At 44.4% G+C, this 20,759-nt stretch overlaps 2 protein-coding genes across 2 annotated transcripts in view; both read right to left on the minus strand.

The window, feature by feature from the left end:
• Positions 1-4,302, minus strand: part of MINDY4B (MINDY family member 4B) — a 38,234-nt gene extending 33,932 nt beyond the window's left edge. The window contains exon 1 of the mRNA XM_081862657.1: positions 3,725-4,302. Within this exon, the coding sequence (XP_081718783.1) occupies positions 3,725-3,727 (3 nt within the window). The 5' untranslated portion in view covers positions 3,728-4,302. The remainder of the gene's footprint in view (positions 1-3,724) is intronic.
• Positions 4,303-6,502: 2,200 nt separating this feature from the next.
• CLRN1 (clarin 1) lies at positions 6,503-19,376 on the minus strand. The gene is made up of 3 exons (XM_081862856.1): positions 19,043-19,376; positions 11,172-11,351; positions 6,503-8,051 (listed from the first exon to the last, which is right to left on the minus strand). Exons 1-3 carry the CDS (start codon positions 19,293-19,295, stop codon positions 7,786-7,788), a joined length of 699 nt encoding a protein of 232 aa, XP_081718982.1. The 5' UTR covers positions 19,296-19,376; the 3' UTR covers positions 6,503-7,785.
• Positions 19,377-20,759: the final 1,383 nt, after the last annotated feature.

Here is a 20,759-nt window from a genome sequence, read left to right on the forward strand (position 1 = left end):
GGAACTGGAGTGATAAAAGAACACTTCTGGGACTTGGGAGTCGAGCGTGACATGCAAAAGAGAGGGGTTTGGACTGTGAAAGAGAGCAGGCCGATATTTGAGCAAACTGTGAAAGGAGCCCAAAATAGCTTTCTTTGAATTAATTTTAAAGTGGGAATTTGTCATTCACCGAGGTTCTCTGGAAAGCTCTTTCATGAAATATGGAGCAGTTTTGTGTGACATACGGTAACTTCAATTTTTCCTTATAACTTTACATCGGTGAAGCAGAGATGAGTATTTAATATCCCAACTACATATAGAGTGACCAGATGCAAAGGAGGATAGGTCTCATTTTACTCATCTAGTTGGCCACTGTGAGAACAGTATGCTGGACTAGATGGCCCATTGGCCTGATCCACCAAGCTATTTTTATGTTCTTGTGTTACATAATTATGAATGTCAGAATAAAGCTATCCTTTCTTCTTTTTCTCACCCTAGGTGAACATGGAACACTGAGCTGAATTTTATTTATATCTATAATAATTCAATTTAGAGATCTTAATTTGAACTGTGCATCTGAAAAGTTTGACTACTTTCAGCTCTGTTTAGGAGCCAATATATCACAGAAGGCTGACTTACCCACTGGCTTTCATTTAAGTATTTAAATGGAAGAGCCAGCGTGGCGTAGTGGTTAAGAACGGTGGACTCTTTAACTGTGACTTTAAAGATGAATGGGAACCCTTTACAAAGTATTTGAAGACACAACAAAGCGAACTGGACTCCTTGGCTGGCTTTGAATAAACATTCACAAACTTTTTATTGATAATAATCAGCTAAATAGTTTGAGGATCTATACAACTGTGTAACATGCAGAAAACAGCATTTTTAGAGAAATCAAAGACTGGAACTGAGGGAAGTCGGGGGGTGGAGGTGGGTGGGTTTTGTGGGAGGAGGGAGGAAAAATGGGGGGGGGGAGTAAGAATGATATGTTTCTGGATAATATGTTTTGTTTTAATTTTGAATAAAAAAAGTTGTGTTTTTTTTTAAAAAAAGAACGGTGGACTCGTAATCTGGTGAACTCAGCCTCACTCACCTCATAGAGTGTTTTTTGTGGGGGAGGAAGGGAAAGGAGATTGTTAGCTGCTTTGAGACTCCTTAAGGGGAGTGAAAGGCGGGATATCAAGTCCAAACTCCTCCTCCTCCTCCTTCTTCACCTGACAAATACTGCTCCTTTTACTTTCATTATGAAGAGACGTATTGGCTGTGTTGCCACATTTTGGTAAACTGTGGCCTGGATTCAGCCAGCCCGTTGAACTAGCTGAAGCCAGAGCGAGGGTTCCCTCTTCCACAGCAGGACTCTCCCCCCTCTCCTCTCTCTGTGAGCCCCCTGTGCCTCCCCCAAATCTGCTCTGGAGGGTGAGCAGAATCCCTGGAACACAGGGGGAAGAGAGGGGAGAGTGTTCTGCCTGGAAAGCAGAAATGCTTGTGCTGACAGAATGATCAGAAGCGTGCAACATTGAATTCCTCTGCATGGTTAATGGACTGATCTCAGGTCAGGCCTTCGCAGCTTTCCAGATGGCTTCAGCACTTTGCTAATGCAACATCACTCCTTTAGCCACACTTGGGGCAGAGCTACAGCCAGAAGAGCACAGTGGGAGCTTTCCATGGTCCTGATAAAGTATGCCATGAACCTGGACATATCTTGGCTATGTCAAGATAATTTCTTCTGAACCTGACTTTACTTTAGCGGAAGAGACTGTTGCCTGATGTGATGTTGCCTGATGTGAGCCAGTGTGGTGTAGTGGTTAAGAACAGTAGACTCGTAATCTGGGGAACCGGGTTCGCGTCTCCGCTCCTCCACATGCAGCTGCTGGGTGACCTTGGGCTAGTCACACTTCTTTGAAGTCTCTCAGCCCCACTCACCTCACAGAGTGTTTGTTGTGGGGGAGGAAGGGAAAGGAGAATGTTAGCTGCTTTGAGACTCCTTCGGGTAGTGATAAAGTGAGAAATCCAAATCCAATCCATACCTAAATAACTTTGCTATCACTTCCCCTGCCAACTCTAAGCCCCAGCAGAATAATATATTCAGTCAGAAGATAGTTATTGTTGGTGGAGTAACCAGAGATTCTTTGTCAGATGTTCTTAATTGGGTATAAAATCACTCTGGATGTGGAAAAGAATGCAGTGGTATGTGTTTAATAATTATGGAGGAGTTTCCCAAACTAAAATGTGGTTTGAAGACAGATCTATATTGATTCACAAAAGGGGATTCTGATAGCTCAGTGTTCTTGGTTCCCACCCACCGTGTCTTCAGCACAGAGTTTAGAGCATAAATTATGTCTCTGTGTAAAACAGAAGTTTGGAAAGGTCAGTTCTTGGTGTGAACAGAAGGTCCTTGTAATTTTTACTTTGGTGGACTACAACTCCCATCACATCCCATGTCTTGAACCCAAGGCTCAGGGAATAAATTTCTGTTAAGCAGAGACTGGGAAGGTTAATCTCCTTTGCGCTAGTACCCCCCTGACTTCTGCCATTGTCTTATGTGACAGATATTTGATCTTGTACGTTGATGTCAATGTTATGTATTCCTATGAACTCTTAAATGCCTTTTCTTTGTTCTGAACAAACAAGAATGTCTTGTGGCACCTTAAAAAGTAACAAATTGTCTAATGACATACGTGTTGGTGAGAGGGATGGCCCTGTAGACAATGAGGTCAGAAGGAAATTAAATGCGTACATTACTGACTGGCAATTATATCATTAACACCAGTTGTTTGCAAGAACACGTCACAACAAGCGCAGGTTGCAAGGTCCTTTGTTCTTCCTTTCTAGGTGCTGCACTGTGGTTAATGCTTAATGTTCTGTGCTTAATGACATCACCAGGACCAGCTCCTAGGCCTCAGATTTGGGCCCTAAAATCTCAGGGTCTTGGGGGCGCCCGACTGGCAACCCTAGTCAGAAGGAATGCTCAGCAAAGACCAGGCATAGTCTAAGCACCATGTAATCTTTGTGTAAGAAAATCAGGATGAACGCTGAATAAAAACATCATCTAGAGGGGCCCAGAAACCCTCTAAACAAAGAAATTAACTTTTTGGGGACAGCTAAGTTCCTCTGCTCCCTATTTCCTGTGAAGCCTGTTATGCTCCTTCAGGAGTGCAAAGTGGTGATTTTTTTTGAAACTGGTACATAATATGCCCACTTTTTTGTTATGGTACATAGGCTTAAGTTTCTCAGATAGCCCAATGAACCAAAAACCCAGTACTGATGAACATAAACTCTTATTTAATCATCAAAACTGCAATGTATAATGATGATGATGATGATGATGATAATAATAATAATAATAATAATAATAATAATAATAATAATATCATCATAATCACAGGGGGAAGGTGTATTTTAAGCTATCAATAATAAATTCTATGTCAGGCCTCATTTGCACTATACATTTAAAGCAGTATCTTACCACTTTAAACAGTCATGGCTTCCCCCAAAGAATCCTGGGAAATGTAGTTAGGAGTGTTGAGAGTTGTTAGGAGACCCCAATTCCCTTCACAGAACTTTGATTCTCAGATTTCCCTGGTCTGAATGTACTGTAAGGATTACATTCCTCCACACCCTTTCTCATGAATTAGCTTGTCCTATGTCCCTCTGGAGCGGTTTCCATACAACAGCTATGCAAACTTCCTGTATTGCTAGACTTGCTCTCCTTTTTTATCCCTTTTGTTTTGCTCCTTTTTCTTACCATTTGATGTCATAGAAGGCCCTCAGAATCTCCTGTCTCCAAGCAATTTTCTGTCAGAAGTTGGATTTGTAGCTTCATGGCAGGCCAGAACCAAGGGTGCCTACTAGATGAGTCTCTGCTAGAAAGTTAGCTAGAAAGTCATGTGTGGAATTAGTGCCTTCCCCTCGGTTTCTGTGGAAATGTCAACACTTTCCCTGTCGAGCTCACACCAAGCTATGCAGTAATAAGTAAACAATTGTTTCAAATAGGTACTATCAATTTACATTTATGCAGCATCTTCCGCCTGAACAAGTTTCAATGGGACTGCCATTTCAAACTTCACCTCAGATTTTTGTGGTGGAATAATCTTTTGCAGAATACAATCTGCATCTGCTGAAGCGGTCAGGGCTGGCTCCTGTTTCGAGTGCCCAAGCGTGCTTTATTCCTGCTTCGGCTGGTGCACTTGACAGGGATAGCTTGGCCACTGTGGTGCAGGCCTCAGTAACTTTAGACTGGACTATTGCAATGCACTCTATAGGGAACTATAGTGTGCATTGCAATAGTCCAGTCTAAAGTTACAGAGGGAACTAAGGAACATGGGTGGCGCTGTGGTCTAAACCACAGAGCCTAGGGCTTGCCGATCAGAAGGTCGGTGGTTCGAATCCCCACGATGGGGTGAGCTCCCGTTGTTCGGTCCCAGCTCCTGCCCACCTAGTAGTTCGAAAGAATGTCAAGTGTAAATAGATAAATAGGTACCGCTCTGGCGGGAAGGTAAACGGCATTTCCATGTGCTGCTCTGGTTCACCAGAAGTGGCTTAGTCATGCTGGCCACATGACCTGGAAAAACTGTCTGCGGACAAACGTCGGCTCCCTCGGCCAGTAAAGCGAGATGAACACTGCAATCCCAGAGTTGTTTGCGACTGGACTCAACTGTCAGGGGTCCTTTACCTTTTTTAATGTCTACACTGACTGGCAGTGGGTCTCAGGGTTTCAGGCAGGAGTCTTTTCCAGTCCTGTGTGGAAACTCCAGGAATTGCATTTGGGGGCTTTTGAATGCAATGCATGTCCTCTGCTAACTGACCTAAAGGCAGACCACTGGATCTAACGGTCAGGGGTCCCTTTACCTTTACCTATAGGGAACTACCCCTGAAGTTGGCTCATCCCACTCCGCAGCCTGAGGCAAAACAGTAAGGTACTGCCCTGTGTGCACACTGGCCGCCCCCAATGAAGCCTCACTTACCAGGGTTGTAGGGCTATGGCTTCCAGATTTCGGCAAGATCTCACAGGAGCCCCATGAGATCTCACGGAGGTGTCCAGAGGCTCCGCAAAATCTCGTGGTGGTTTTGCGACATTTTGCAGGGCTCTCATAAGGTCTCGCCAGAACCCGGAAGCTGCCACAATAACTTCTCCTCACTACTCTGGTGCTACTGGCAGGGGAGGGGGAGAAATGATGCCCACAGAGGCACCCCTTGAATTCTGCAGTTAGTGGGAAGGCAGTTCTCACAACTGCCTCACTGGGGCAAGACCTACTGGGAAGAGTTGCTCTGATCAGTAGGCCTGAGCCGTTTGGTTTCTTTGAACTATCTGTTAACTTCACCGACACTTGTTGAGTTATTGCCGACTTGCTCCTGACTCCTGCCTTGACGTGTCTGAAAAAAATGATGCTATGATATGGGAATATGTGGCTGTGCATATATTTTGCTACCTATACACATACTGGGAGCAGTGCCAATTGCAGGTGAAATAAAAAAATTAAGGTTTTATATATATAATAAATGTACCAACCAAGCACGTACATATATATGTGGACCACATGTCTGGAGCAGCACAGAAAGAGCACCCTGAAACCATTTTGACTCCCAAACTGACCAAATGTTTTCTCTGCAAGGAGGGAGGGGGTGAGGGAAACTTCCCATTGTCTCAGGAATTGGGTAATCACCATCTCAAAGGAATGGCCAGACTACCAGGAAAGCCAATCAGATAAGGCATTATCAGATAACCCGGCAGACAGAAAAAACAACATTCAAATTTCTGTTGTAGACCACCTTTTCTGTGATGTAGGTATGATGTTTGTGGGGGGTGGTCTTGCGTTACACCCCTTCTGTGATGTATGTACGGAGGGGGTGGTCTTGAGCTCCAGGGCGGGGATTTTAAAATGTCTATATAAGGGCAGGCACACCTTGGTTCTGGGTCCTCCTCCCCTCTCCTGTGTGTGAGGGGAGCACCCTGTTGCAACAGTTCAATAAAGATCAGGCTAACTAGCTGCTTTGCTTCTCAATATTCTCTGGTTGGCCTCTGTTATTTTCTCCAACTGATGGAGAACCCTCAAAGGACTCTATAAGGGCTCTTGTGTCCCCCATAAGGGAATAAGGGCAGATTTTGTTTATTACACAGGAAATAGAAGAAACAGAAGAGGCGAAGTATCTGGCTAGACACTGCGAGAAGAGAATGCTAGACTAGAAGTACCATTAGCTTGATCCAGCAGACTATTCTTATGTTTACATTCTCATGATGTTATGGGCAGAATGTTTTGTTACTCAGAAATACCAAATATAGTGATAAAGTACTGAATAAACCAGTCATTCTCACCCTTTTGCCTACTAAATGCTTTGACTACAACTCTTATCACTCTAATCATGACCCTGCTGGCTGGGGCTGTAGTTTAAAACAGCTGCAGAGCAGCAGGCTGCGGAAGGCTGGAGTTAAGTTATAAGAAATTCCTGCACAGATTAGTTTTCTTCTTCTCTTTCTCTTCATGCCATGTCCCCCCCTGACAATCACTTGAAAGTGCTATGGAAGAACGAGGGGAAGAATGTATTTATTGTCTGAAGTACCACTTTGCACACCAGGAGGCTCAGACCTCTATTTCTAAAACTGAAGCTTATAAAAGTGAAAAACAAAATAAAAGCATTACAAAATGAGAACAAAAACACCACAATGTTAGATTAGATTTTAGGTGCTACGTTTGGAATCAGCTCTTCAAATACTTGATATTAAACACACTGAGCAGCATCTTTGGTAAAGTTTGCAAACCAGGAATTTGCATCTAAATCCACTCCATATAAGTAAAAAATATAGGCTGGCACCCAACCTTTCCACTCTGTGAATGGAAGGAGCTTCCATTCATGGAACATGAGGTGAGCTCGTAGAAGGGGTCCTCCTGTGAATACAACTCTTTTTCTGTGACTAAAATTTAACTTGGTTGCTGCCAATACAGTTTCTTTTAAAATTAGTGCCTTTTCACAAAGGAGCCCTTATTCCAATTTTCTAGGGGAGAAATCAACTTCTTATTCTTGTCCTGATACACAGATTTTTAAGAGTAATACTTCTAGAACACCATATTCTTTGCATGATTGCACAAAGAAAGCACATGCTGTCCTCTTCTGCTGAAGTGGCTGCCTAAGTTTTGAGTTTTTGCTTTTATCGCCCTAATTCATTCCTGTAGGGTTCTAGACCTTGGAAGAAAACAATGGGATGGCATGGACATAATGCCAAACAATGGTTTGCCATGATGTCTAAACAAACGCCATTGGGCAAACCATTGTTTGTGAGTGGCTTGCAAACTAGGATCTGATAACAGGGTCTGCAAGCCATGGTTTAGAGATGGCTTGCACATCTCAGTTTGTGCAAACCAGCTTGGCATTGCATCCGAACCAACAAATCATGGTTTGAGATGATGCTCAACCTTTGAGGTTGTTTGGGAAAGCACCCAGGGATTCTTAGGAAAGGTGAGAGAAAAGGAATCCCTCATGAGTTATCTCTGTATCTGGAACACACAACTTCATTAGGAATCTAAACTATAGTTACCACAAACCATTGTTTGACATTACATCTAAACCAACTCAATACCTTCCTAGTGACAAGTTATCACCTACTGCAAGCCACATACGGTAACTCTTATTGATATTATTTAATTCCATTTTTGTGCTGGTATATCTCTGTAAATGTCTCTGGCTCACAATATACAAATACATGTTTGTTTGTTTGTTTTTAAAAAGCAGCCTTTAAACCCATTTACATTTGGTGTCTTGGGGGAAAAGGTCATGATGAACCATTTTCATTAAACATGGTTCAAAACCTGTCTAGTACATTAGATCGACTGCTCCATTTGCTGTCTCTGAATCTTTCGACTTTGAAAAAGGAAACTCAAATCCAGCAAGGCGTATTAGCAAAATGTTCAGAATGTGTACCAATGAGCACACCAGAATGATCCAGAATGAATTTGCAAATTGCTCACTGTGAGTTTTAAAAATAAAGCTTCCTTCTTTATAATTAGCTATTTTCTCTGAGAGGTGGTGGATTTTCACTTCTGATGAAAAGAGTATCATGATGAGGCAGCCACAAGAAACTGAAAAAGAAGAAAAAATTAGCATTTTGACAGTTTTCTAATGGACCTTTGCAAAATGGGGCAGCATTTCTGTTTTCTTTGCATTTCAGTAGTTACAAAGCAGCACCCCACTTTGTATATCTCTTCTGTTGTATATCTCTTCCGCCGCCTCTATTGCATCTGCAGAAAATAGTAGCAGGAGACTTTTTCAGGTGGTTCATAATTTAACGGAACCACCTTTACCACCGGGGCCTTGTAAAGACCCCAAGATCTCCTGCAACGATTTTGCAAAGTTTTTTGCAGATAAAATCACTCATATTCGGAAGGAGCTAGACACCACCGTGGGAGCAGGGCTGGGGCGGGAGAGTGCTAGAGCTCTGTCTGGTCAAGTTGCATGGAATCGATTTCAATCCATTACCCCCGAGGATGTGGACAGGCTGCTTGGACGCGTGAAACCAACCACCTGTCTCCTGGATCCTTGCCCATCCTGGCTAATAAAAGCAAGCCGGGAAGGGCTGGGCGATGGGCTCTGCGGGGTGGTGAATGCTTCCCTCTGTGAGGGAACATTCCCAGATCCGCTGAAAGAGGCGGTCATTAAACCGCTTCTTAAAAAACCATCTTTAGACCCGGCCAGTATGGCCAACTATCGCGCAGTCTCAAATCTTCCATTCTTGGGCAAGGTGATTGAGCGCGTGGTTGCTGAACAACTCCAGGCACGCCTGGAGGATGCGGACCATTTGGATCCCTTCCAATCGGGATTCAGGCCTCATCATGGGACTGAAACTGCCTTGGTCGCACTGGTTGATGATCTCCGGCGAGCTAGGGACAAAGGTGAGAGTTGTTTCCTAGTTCTGCTGGATCTCTCAGCGGCCTTTGATACAATCGACCATAACATCCTTCTGGACCGTCTAGAGGGGCTGGGAGCTGGGGGCACTGTTATACAGTGGTTTCGCTCCTTCCTCCTGGGCCGTGTTCAGAAAGTGGTGGTGGGGGATGAGTGTTCAGACCCCTGGGCCCTCACTTGTGGGGTGCCTCAGGGTTCCGTCCTCTCCCCCATGCTTTTTAACATCTATATGAAGCCGCTGGGAGAGATCATCAGGGGGTTTGGACTGGGTGTCCATCAACATGCAGATGATACCCAGCTCTACCTCTCTTTTAAATCAGAACCAGTGAAGGCGGTGAAGGTTCTGTGTGAGTGCCTGGAGGCGGTTGGAGGATGGATGGCAGCTAATGGATTGAGGTTGAATCCTGACAAGACAGAAGTACTGTTTTTGGGGGACAGGGGGCGGGCTGGTGTGGAGGACTCCCTGGTCCTGAATAGGGTAACTGTGCCCCTGAAGGACCAGGTGCGCAGCCTGGGAGTCATTTTGGACTCACAGCTGTCCATGGAGGCGCAGGTCAATTCTGTATCCAGGGCAGCTGTCTACCAACTCCACCTGGTACGCAGGCTGAGACCCTACCTGCCCGCGGACTGTCTCGCCAGAGTGGTGCATGCTCTAGTTATCTCCCGCTTGGACTACTGCAATGCGCTCTACGTGGGGCTACCTTTGAAGGTGACTCGGAAACTACAACTAATCCAGAATGCGGCAGCTAGACTGGTGACTGGGGGCGGCCGCCGAGACCACATAACACCGGTCTTGAAAGACCTACATTGGCTCCCAGTACGTTTCCGAGCACAATTCAAAGTGCTGGTGTTGACCTTTAAAGCCCTAAACGGCCTCGGCCCAGTATACCTGAAGGAGCGTCTCCACCCCCATCGTTCTGCCCGGACGCTGAGGTCCAGCGCCGAGGGCCTTCTGGCGGTTCCCTCATTACGAGAAGCGAGGTTACAGGGAACCAGGCAGAGGGCCTTCTCGGTAGTGGCACCCGCCCTGTGGAACGCCCTCCCATCAGATGTCAAAGCGATAAATAACTACCTGACATTCAGAAGACATCTCAAGTCAGCCCTGTTCAGGGAAGTTTTTAATCTGTGATATTTTAGTGTATTTCTGGTTTTTATGGAAGCCGCTCAGAGTGGCTGGGGAAACCCAGCCAGATGGGCGGGGTACAAATAATAAATAATTATTATTATTATTATTATTATTATTATTATTATTATTATTATTCTGTGGGGTGCACCATGGTTTACTTCAATAACTCATGTTGTAAAAAAAGGTAAAGCTACCCCTAACTGTTAGGTCCAGTCGCGGATGACTCTGGGGTTGCGCGCTCATCTCACTCTATAGGCCGAGGGGGCTGGCATTTGTCCACAGACAGCTTCCGGGTCATGTGGCCAGCATGACTAAGCCACTTCTGGTGAACCAGAGCAGTGCACAAAAATGCTGTTTACCTTCCCTTCCTATTTATTTACTTGCACTTGACGTGCTTTCGAACTGCTAGCTGGGCAGAAGCTGGGACCTAACAATGGGAGCTCACCCTGTTGCGGGGATTCGAACTGCCGACCTTCTGATCGGCAAGCCCTAGGCTCTGTGGTTTAGACCACAGTGCTACCCACTAATACCTAATGTGGTAGGTAACCAGATTGCCTCAAATGGGAGTGCAATGAGAAGAAATCACATCAAAATGATGGGAGGAAATTTCCCTAGTTGTGTTAATATTTCAGTGTTAAGAGGTGAAAACAGGCAAAATGCAAGGCAGGGGCAGGGAACCTCCAGACCATGGGCCAATTTAAACCCAGCACGTGTCCCAATTTGACCCATGAGGACATTCTACCAAACCACACCCACCTGCCCCACACCTGACATCACAGGCGATATCAAATGTGAGGCACATAGAGACATGGCTGAATCAGCTGCACAACTGGCTTTGTCATGGGCAATGCAACTGAGCAGATGATCCCTGCAGAGAGTAGCTTTGCCAACCCTCTGCTGAGCATATGCTGGCAAATCCCCTTGCACTATGGTTCCCAATCACCCAGCAGCCAGCTGGCGGTTGGGCACTTGGGAAGCACTGTGCAAGGGACTTGGACAGGTGCCAATCATCTGGTGTTGTGATGCCAGATGATTGACAGGTGGGTTGTCCCGCCCATCAGTCAAAGCTGGCCCACAAGAGCCCACAAAATGTAAGGGATACTTTGCTTAACCACTCTTTCATCCCAGGCTCTGACAAACTTAACCACGGCATTACATTTGGAACACTTACATGAGATGAAGCTCCACAGGTACAGCCCTAGCGGACCATGCAGTGTTTCATAGGGTTTGCCGAATGCGTTGTACATGAAGAACCCAGTCTCAATCAGGGCAAACACTAACAACGCCAAAGAGAAGAGGATAACACTCACATGGATACTCGCAGGGATAACTTTGAACAAATCTGGAAAAACTAAAAACACACACACACACAAAAGAACAAAAGACAGAGAATGGAATTACTGCGAGAATCAGGCAAAGCTGTCATCTCTGAAAAACTGGTGCCATGAAACATGCTTATCATTGGGAGATGGAAGAAACTGATAAGGTGAGAAGAACTGTTCAAAAACACTTAACAAAGAAATAATAGCAGGACCCAATGTCTACATTTATGGCCCAATACATAAGAATTTTCTGTGAAGCAAAAGTATCAGAATGATTCTTGCAAGTTAGGCTTACCCTCCGGAAGGCAGGGTAGTTAAAGAAGGGCTCATAAAACATCCAGTTTCAATATTGGGTCAAGACTGAGAACTTCTTGCCTGGGTTTAGGAATAGACTTGAGTAGGTGTGGTAACAGGCCAAGTGCAACAAGCAAGTTTGACTAAGGCGAAGCAGAAGGGCTTGGATGGCCAAGGATTGGCCTTCCAGGGTCAGCTGACACCCACCTGATCAAAATGAAGGAAATGTGCCCTTTGTAGGAAGCTAAATGTGGGGCATGTTTCATAGGAATTGTTTGTGTGGTGGTGGTTTATATTTCCCCGCCCCCAAAGTGTGTCTCTGTTTTGGCCCAGCGCTTAAACATTTAAACATGAATGTTTAAAGTATTCAGAGTGGGTTGCGAACTAGGCTTGCTACCACAGGGCGATTTTCAAATATTTCTACACAGTTTAGTGACAGCAGATATTTCAAAACGAATCATTGAATGCAGAGTAAATGCTCCCACTCCATGGGGGTATGATTAAGCCAGTGCTAATACTCCTTTGAACTGCCTTGCTGTGGTTAGAACATGCTGAGAAAAAGCTCTGTAGGCACTTCAAATAAATTTTATCTACCATGTAAAATGTAAATTGCTAGCAAGTGTGTTTGTGGCAGGCAATGCAGTCGGCATATCAGAGCCATCCAACATTGCTTGATTCAATCCAATCCAATTTGTTGATTATTTGTAATATGACCATTGCTTCCTTCTTGCTCAGTGGTTGCAATTAGCCAATGGGAAATGGAAAGACTATGTACTGTGTATTAATTACAAACATAAGAAAAAGAATTTCAAAAAGAGACTCTCAGGTTGTGTTGTTTTTTAATTCTTTGAGACAGGTATTGGTTCTAGCAGACAGTAGAAAAGCACAGATAATTTCAACTTTTTATTTTGTAGGTTTTAATATTTGTAAAATAAGAAATGTTGATGACGATGACAGCAAAGTTCATTAAAATAAGCTTGTAAAAAAACATGTCACTGAGCCAAGTTCAAAGTGTTAGTATAAAGGCTCAAATGGCTTATACCCAGGTATTTGAAGGGGCATCTCAGGTATAATCCTATATAAGGTCAGCTGCAGTAGATTATGAGATCTGTAGCTTGTCAGTGGGACTTCTAAGCAATAACACCTCATTGGTCATGGAACACCCTCCCCTCTGAGGTCTGGCTGGGAACAACTTTGATTATTTTTTGGCCCCAGCTAAAAGCTTTCCTTTTCCACCAGGCCAAGACAAATTAGATTAAAACAAACAAATAAATAAAATTCTGAAAGGGCCATTATGTACCTGATAAATATTTGGCTACCGTATGTACTTGGCTGATATACTTTAGAGCTGGAGATAGTTGTAATTTAAAATATAGGATTATATCTAGCCATGTTGTTCCACTAGTGCAACAGACTTGAGCGATGGAACATTGCCCTCCTCGCTGCTCCCTGCTGCAGCCCCACATACACCTTCAAAAGTGAAGGACCCTCCGAAGCAGATTTTGGGGTTGCACGGGGAGAGGAGAGGATGGGGAAATGTTGCATGGGCACGATTCCCTTCATCCAGTACTGGATATGACCCTTAATGTATTGTTGTTTTTATGGTGCATTGTATTTTGCATTGGTGTGTCCTGCTGCAAGTTCATTGGCTCCCAGTATTTTCTGGGCACAATTCAAAGTGTTGATGCTGACCTTTAAAGCCCTAAATGGCCCTGGTACAGTATACCTGAAGAAGTGTCTCCACCCCTATCATTCTGCCTGGACACTGGGGTTCAGTGCCAAGGGCCTACTGGAGGTTCCCTCACTGCAAGAAGCGAAGTTATAGGGAACCATGCAAAGGGCCTTCTCGGTAGTGGCGCCCGCCCTGTGGAATGCCCTCCCACCAGATGTCAAAGAAATAAACAACTATCTGACTTTTAGAAGACATCTGAAGGCAGCCCTGTTTAGGGAAGCTTTTAATATTTGATGAATTATTGTATTTTAATATTTTGCTGGAAGCTGCAGAGAGTGGCTGGGGAAACCAGGCAGATGGGTGGGATATAAATAATATATTTATATTTATTATTATTATTATTATTATTACAGTGGTGCCTCGCAAGACGAAATTAATCCGTTCCGCGAGTCTCTTCGTCTAGCGGTTTTTTCGTCTTGCGAAGCAAGCCCATTGATGGCTTAGCGGATTAGCGCTATTAGCGGCTTAGTGGCTTTTAGCGGCTTAGCGGCTTATCGGATCAGCTAATTAGCGGTTTAGCGGCTTAGAAAAAGGGGGGAAAGAAAAAAAAAACGCAGGAACTCGCAAGACATTTTTGCCTTGCGAAGCAAGCCCATAGGGAAATTCGTTTTGCGAAGCGCCTCCAAAACGGAAAACCCTTTTGTCTAGCGGGTTTTCCATCTTGCGAGGCATTCGTCTTGCGGGGCAACACTGTATTATTATTATTACTCATGTACGATGAGAGGTGGGATGTAAATTCTGCCGACAAACAAACAACTTGAGAAAGGACACTATTGTCTTACATAGCTTGTTTCCTCTGTTTGTCACTAGTACGTGGTCGCAACGTGGCTTATTTCTGAGTAGACATGCACAGGATTGCATGGTAAGGCTGCAATCCTAAACACACCTACTAGGAAGTAAGCATCATAAAACACAATGGTGCTCACTTGTGAGTAACCTCATGCAAGGGCACATTGTGCAAAAATGTGAACCGTTTACACAGCTTGCAAATTTCATTTTCCCTTGATGCAAGATTGAGTTTGTTTCTTTCCAGCACAGATTTGGTTTTATCTACAGTGGTACCTCGAGTTACAGACGCTTCAGATTACAGGCGCTTCAGGTTACAGAGTCCGCTAACCCAGAAATAGTGCTTCAGGTTAAGAACTTTGCTTCAGGATGAGAACAGAAATCATGTGGTGCTGGCATGGCGGCAGCGGGAGACCCCATTAGCTAAAGTGGTGCTTCAGGTTAAGAACAGTTTCAGGTTAAGAACGGACCTCCAGAACGAATTAAGTTCTTAACCCGAGGTACCACTGTATATCAGAAGCAGCTTTTGTCATGCTTATTGCCATGCCACACACAACACTGGGTCGTCCAGGCTGTTTCCCTCAATAGCGACATTCAGAACTTTTTACATATCATTAAACTTTTATAGGTGACTACCAGATAAAATTAATGCAGCAGCAATGTTGCCCTGGAAGAGAAGACAGACCTTCATTATAAGCATTGAATCTGCATGCCAGTGGCCTTTAGAAAATGAACCGCTGACCCAGAAACAGACAAGAGCCAGAGTAAATGAAGCAGAAGGCTTTCCTGAGCCTGAATGGGTTTTACAGGCAGAGCAAATTCATTTTACAATTAAAAGAGATATAGCGGCCAACAGGGAGAGCATTTAATGGGCGCAAACACAGGACTAAAACAAGGCAGATGATTTAATCCTTTCTTCTTAGCCTTGCCATGCTGTGCTTCAATGCATTAAAATACAAACACATCTACTGTAAATGGTAACATTTCCTTAGACATTTATAGCCACTTAGAGAGAGAGTTTCCTTGAGGATTGCAGCAAAGGCAGAGTACAACAGCCAATGTTTCCTAGTAATTACACAGCAGACTGAATCTTGTATTGGAAGCAGCTGCCTTTAAGCTACTGGACATTATATAACATTAATAAATTCCATCTAGGTGTATGTTCACCCAGTAAAAAAAAAGAAAAAAAGAAAGTTCATTCAAAGTAAATATGACTGCTATTTCAGACTGCCATTATTTTTCTCTGTCCCCGGATTAATCACAGAGCTCTCCTCTGGTGCCAAATAGATAATTGCAAACTCCTTTTTCCATCATAAAAGGCAGATGACACAAGTACTGCACAATCGATACGGGGTGAGTGGGCAGAATTGAGTCACGCTTCTGACTTGCCACTGATTTCTGTGTGTTGATCAAGTCATCTTTGTGTGTGGAACTTGAATGCATCTGCTCTCTGTGCAGGTAAACTGATCAATGTGTAGAGTGTTTGAGTGGACCAGTGGGAATGACCCCATACCCGCCCTCCTTTTTGCTTTGATTGTGGGTGGATATGTTATCTAAACAAGGCTGCAAACAATTGCCCAGGGAGGTCTATTCCTGTGCCAGGAAGTAGACTGATGCAACCCAGCTTCCTCATGGTTTTTCACTTGGCATTCATCACACGTGTTCCCAGGTGGGAACATGCATGAAGTGGGGACATGCAGGACAGGGCAGGGCAGTTATGGCATGCCAACTGCACCAGATCCACTTACCTCCCTTTTGCAAAACCCTCACATGAAATAGATATTTCATAGCGTTTGGGGGTGGGGTGGGAATAAGGATATGTTCCAACAAAATATTTTCAGTGAAGAATAGCTTCCACAGTGTTCAAATGTTCAAGCTCTCGACTGCCATCTGTTTAGATCAGGGGTCAACAAACTTACTGCGCCTCGGGGCGGTGTCTCCAGCGCCAATCACGAGGTGGGTCGGAGGGCGGGGGAGCGCGTGCCCATACGTGTGCGCACATGCTACCGTATTTTTCGCCCTATAGGACGCACTTTTTCCCCTCCAAAAATGAAGGGGAAATCTGGGTGCGTCCTATGGGGCGAATGCAGGCTTTCGCTGAAGCTTGGAGAGCGAGAGGGGTTGGTGCGTAATAATAATAATAATAATAATTTATTATTTGTACCCCGCCTATCTGGCTGGGTTTCCCCAGCCACTCTGGGCGGCTTCCAACAGAGATAAAAAATACACTAAAATATCACATATTAAAAACTTCCCTGAACAGGGCTGCCTTCAGATGTCTTCTGAATGTCAGGTAGTTGTCCATCGCCTTGACATCCGATGGGAGGGCATTCCACAGGGCGGGCGCCACCACCGAGAAGGCCCTCTGCCTGGTTCCCTGCAACTTGGCCTCTCGCAGTGAGGGAACCGCCAGAAGGCCCTCGGAGCTGGACCTCAGTGTCCGGGCAGAACGATGGGGGAGGAGACGCTCCTTCAGATATACTGGACCGAGGCCATTTAGGGCTTTAAAGGTCAGCACCAACACTTTGAATTGTGCTCGGAAACGTACTGGGAGCCAATGTAGGTCTTTCAAGACCGGTGTTATATGGTCTCGGCGGCCGCTCCCAGTCACCAATCTAGCTGCCGCATTCTGTATTAGTTGTAGTTTCCGGGTCACCTTCAAAGGTAGCCCCACGTAGAGCGCATTGCAGTAGTCCAAGCGGGACTCTCCACTCTCCAGGCTTCAGGAAGACATCCGCAGCCTAGGCAGCCCTGTCTAGGCTGCGGATAGCAGCCTGCTTCCCGGAGGGTCGGACGCCCTGAAAGCAGAGCTCCCGGCGCTTCGGGAACACATCCACAGCCTAGGCAGCCCTGTGGAGTTCCCCACAGGGCTCCCCACGCTGCGGATAGCAGCCTGCCGCCCGGCGGGCGGAGTGCCCTGAAGCAGAGCGCCCCTCGCACCGGGCAGACATCGGCCAGCCCCACAAGCTCGGGGGACAGCAGGGAGGCGCAGCGCCGCCATCCTGCTGTTCCTCGACCTGGTTCGGTTTCCCTGACCTGCTTTTGGGGGGGAAATAAAGGGAAATTTTTTTCCCTTTATTTCCTCCCCAAAAAACTAGGTGTTTCCGGTGCACTTCTGGGTCGGAGTAGCACCGGAAATAGCTTGTGCGCATGTGCACGGGCCTCCTCCAACCTGGATATGCACCGCAAATAACGCTTGCGCATGTACAAATAACACTTGCGCATGCGCACAAGCTATTTCCGGTGCTCCTCTGACCCGGAAGTAGGCAGCCACGCAGCACCAGTAAGAGCGGGCGGCGGGGATTGCTGCGGGCCGGATAAACAAGTCCCTTGGGCCTTATCCGGCCTGAGGGGCCTTAGTTTGGGGACCCCTGGTTTAGATTGTGGGTTGATTTCCCCCCTGTGACTTAGCTGTTAGGAGGAATTCAGAAGCTTTCTTTCGAAACTGCATTACCTGCACCTGATAAACTGTGTTCTAACTTAACTGTGGTTAGTGGAATCGAGCCAGCTTCAAGCTATGTTTTATGATGCCAACTTCTTACCATTAACTATTAAGATTAGGCACAATATAGGGTTCAGACGATGTGCCAACATATGATTAATTTGGAATGGAAGTGAAAGCTTCTGAGCAACTTGCAATCATGCCAGAGGAAGGAAGGGGGTACATGAGGAGTCCAAGCCTCCATACAGCCTGTTCTCATAATACTATGTGCACTAACTCATGGGAATGGACTATGTATTAGGCATTCTTCCAGCTCCACTATCTTAATAAACAAAGTTTGGTTAGTGCTGCCTACATTCTTTAGCAAGTCATTCTGAGAATTCCTACAGGGTGACAGGAGCGAGAAGCAATGATAAGCAGGATTTTCAGAGAGGTCTCAAGACCTGCTAAAGCCTACTATAGAATGCAATTAGAGGAAGCAATTCTCAATAATATCCAAAATGAATTTGGTCTACTTCCTCTGCACAGTCAATCATTTTCATGTCTGCAGTTCAGGACGTGCACCAGAAATGACTCACACAAGCCACAATGTCTCTCTGCAGATTACTTGCAAATTGTTTCTGGTAAGAAAATAAATGTTAGGTGGCATATTATGATCTCTTCTCCAGATAACCATTATTTCTTTTTAATATGGTGCTATGCATAAATCAAGTGCATGACTGACCATTTTAACATTACTGTATTTACTCCTGGAAGGTAAACAGATGAACTGCAAAACTCTCATCCTATGCAACTCTGCAGTTGCCAATCCTGGATAATAATGATTAGTCTAGCCAGTGAGGCTGTATTCCTATGCACGTTTACTTAGAAGTAAGCTCATTGGACTTGTACACCTGTATAAGATTGGACTCTGGCATTTAGATTTTTAGCTAATGAATAAGTCCCAGTAGACTCAATTGACTTACTTTTGAGTAAACATGCAGAGGATTGGACTGCTGATTTCTCACAGTCTGCATATCCAGAACACAAACAAGTATTTACAATGTTCTCTTTCTTTCCCATTCATTTCATTAATATTAAAATGACAATAATTCAATAAGAATTAATGAAATAACAACAATAATTAAAAGAGACACCAAAGCACAGTCCTGTATTGGAAAAGAGTTTGAAAAATTAAGGCTGCTGTGCCATGCATGCTTTCTTGAAAGGAAATCCTATAGAACTCTGTGGGCCTTACTCCCAAGAAGACGTGCACAGGATCTGACTGTTCCTTCAACTAGCAAGCTATTATAACAGCAAATACATGTTGATAGAAGAAGCACATGATGTATATTATGGTGACATAATTTCACATCTTCCACTAGCGCATTTTTTGAAAGAAAAAGGAGAATGCTCTTGTACGTATCTGTCGGACCACGATAGCATGCACTAAAGCATTAAATAATTCAGATGTCATTGTTACTTACATGAAAACCGAAAAGGTCTCCCTCCAAGCCCGCATTGTCTAACCCTCTCCCCATAGAAAAGTCCATACTGAATTTCACCAATAAACTTCTCTAATTCTTGGCCGGTAGCATTGACAAGCAGCGCTCCAGTTTTGCAGAGTATTCTTCCTCTGAGCCACAGCTGAGTTCCGATGGCTGCTGCAATACTGAGAGCACAAGCAAAACTTAGCACGCCAGCAACACAGAATAACACTTTCTTCTGTTGGGCTGGCATATATAATTCTGGATGGCATACAAACAACCTGGAAAATGCAGTCTCAAATAAAACCTTTAGCAAAGTGTGTTTTGCAGCATCTCCTCTCTGTGTCACTTGAGAACAAAGGTTTAAGATAACAGATGGAACCCTCAGTGTAATTTGATGAATGCCTCTCTCTCCCCCCCCCCCCCCGCGCTTTCTAAACAGCCCTTTGTCTGATTGGGTGAACTGAAAATTCCAGAAACAGACATGGCTCTCCAATTAAGTTAGCAACTTTGCAAAGAAGTTGTGCAAGGTTTCATTTGGGAGATATCAGTACAGATATAGATTATCTATCTATCTATCTATCTATCTATCTATCTATCTATCATCTATCTATCTATCTATCTATCTATCTAACTATCATCATCTATCTATATCTATCTATCTATCATCTATCTATCTATCTATCTATCTATCATCTATCATCTATCATCTATCATCTATTGTCTATCTATCTATCAATCATCTATCTATCTATCTATCTATCATCTATCTATCATCTATCTATCTATCTATCATCTATATCATCTATATCTATATCTATATCTATATCTATATCTATATCTATATCTATATCATCTATCCATCTATCTATCTATCTGTCTATCTATCTATCTATCTATCTATCTATCTATCTATCTATCTATCATCTATCTATCTATCTATTGTATGTTATTGTATATAACTCAGGAAATCTATACCTGCAAAAGCCCGCCCCCTAAAAACCCTCAACCAGTGTGCACACTTCATCGTTTTTATTCTTAAAATGTGGCTGAAATGTAGCTGGTGTATTTAGACAGGGCAGATGAGACAATTACTATAATGCTAAACGGCATTTCCATGCGCTGCTCTGGTTCCGCCAGAAGCGGCTTAGTCATGCTGTCCACATGACCCGGAGAAGCTGTCTGCAGACAAACGCCGGCTCCCTCGGACAGTAAAGCGAGATGAGCGCCACAACCCCAGAGTCGTTCGCAACTGGACCTAATGGTCAGGGGTCCTTTACCTTTACCTTTACTTGCCACAAAGCACTTACCGGTAAATCGTTCTGATCAGTGTTTTGCTTCCAAATACTGTACTTTGGTTCTGTTGAAGTCCATGTAAATTCAGGTATTTGTGAATTTGACTGTTGTGGGGGGTTTTGGGTTTTTTTTTTTTTAAAGCACATGGCTTCATTAAATATGTTCAGATGTTGGCTGTGGTTAGAAAGTGGCTTTAAGCGGGCTGAAAATGGCGTAGTTCACAGTTTGTGTGTTTTCTAGATCCGGTCCATAGTTCTATCATTGTAAGTATCTTGTTACAGCTGAGAATGGGGTATGCTGATTAGAATATTACACTAAGACAGGGGATATCCAGGTTCAAATTTCCACCATAAGGAAGCCTCTCTCTTTCTCTCAGTCTAACCTGCCTTGCAGGACTGTTGTGAGGAACAAATGGGTTGGG

Source organism: Podarcis erhardii (assembly GCF_964252035.2).
Source record: "Podarcis erhardii genome assembly, chromosome: 5".
Classification (NCBI taxonomy): domain Eukaryota; kingdom Metazoa; phylum Chordata; class Lepidosauria; order Squamata; family Lacertidae; genus Podarcis; species Podarcis erhardii.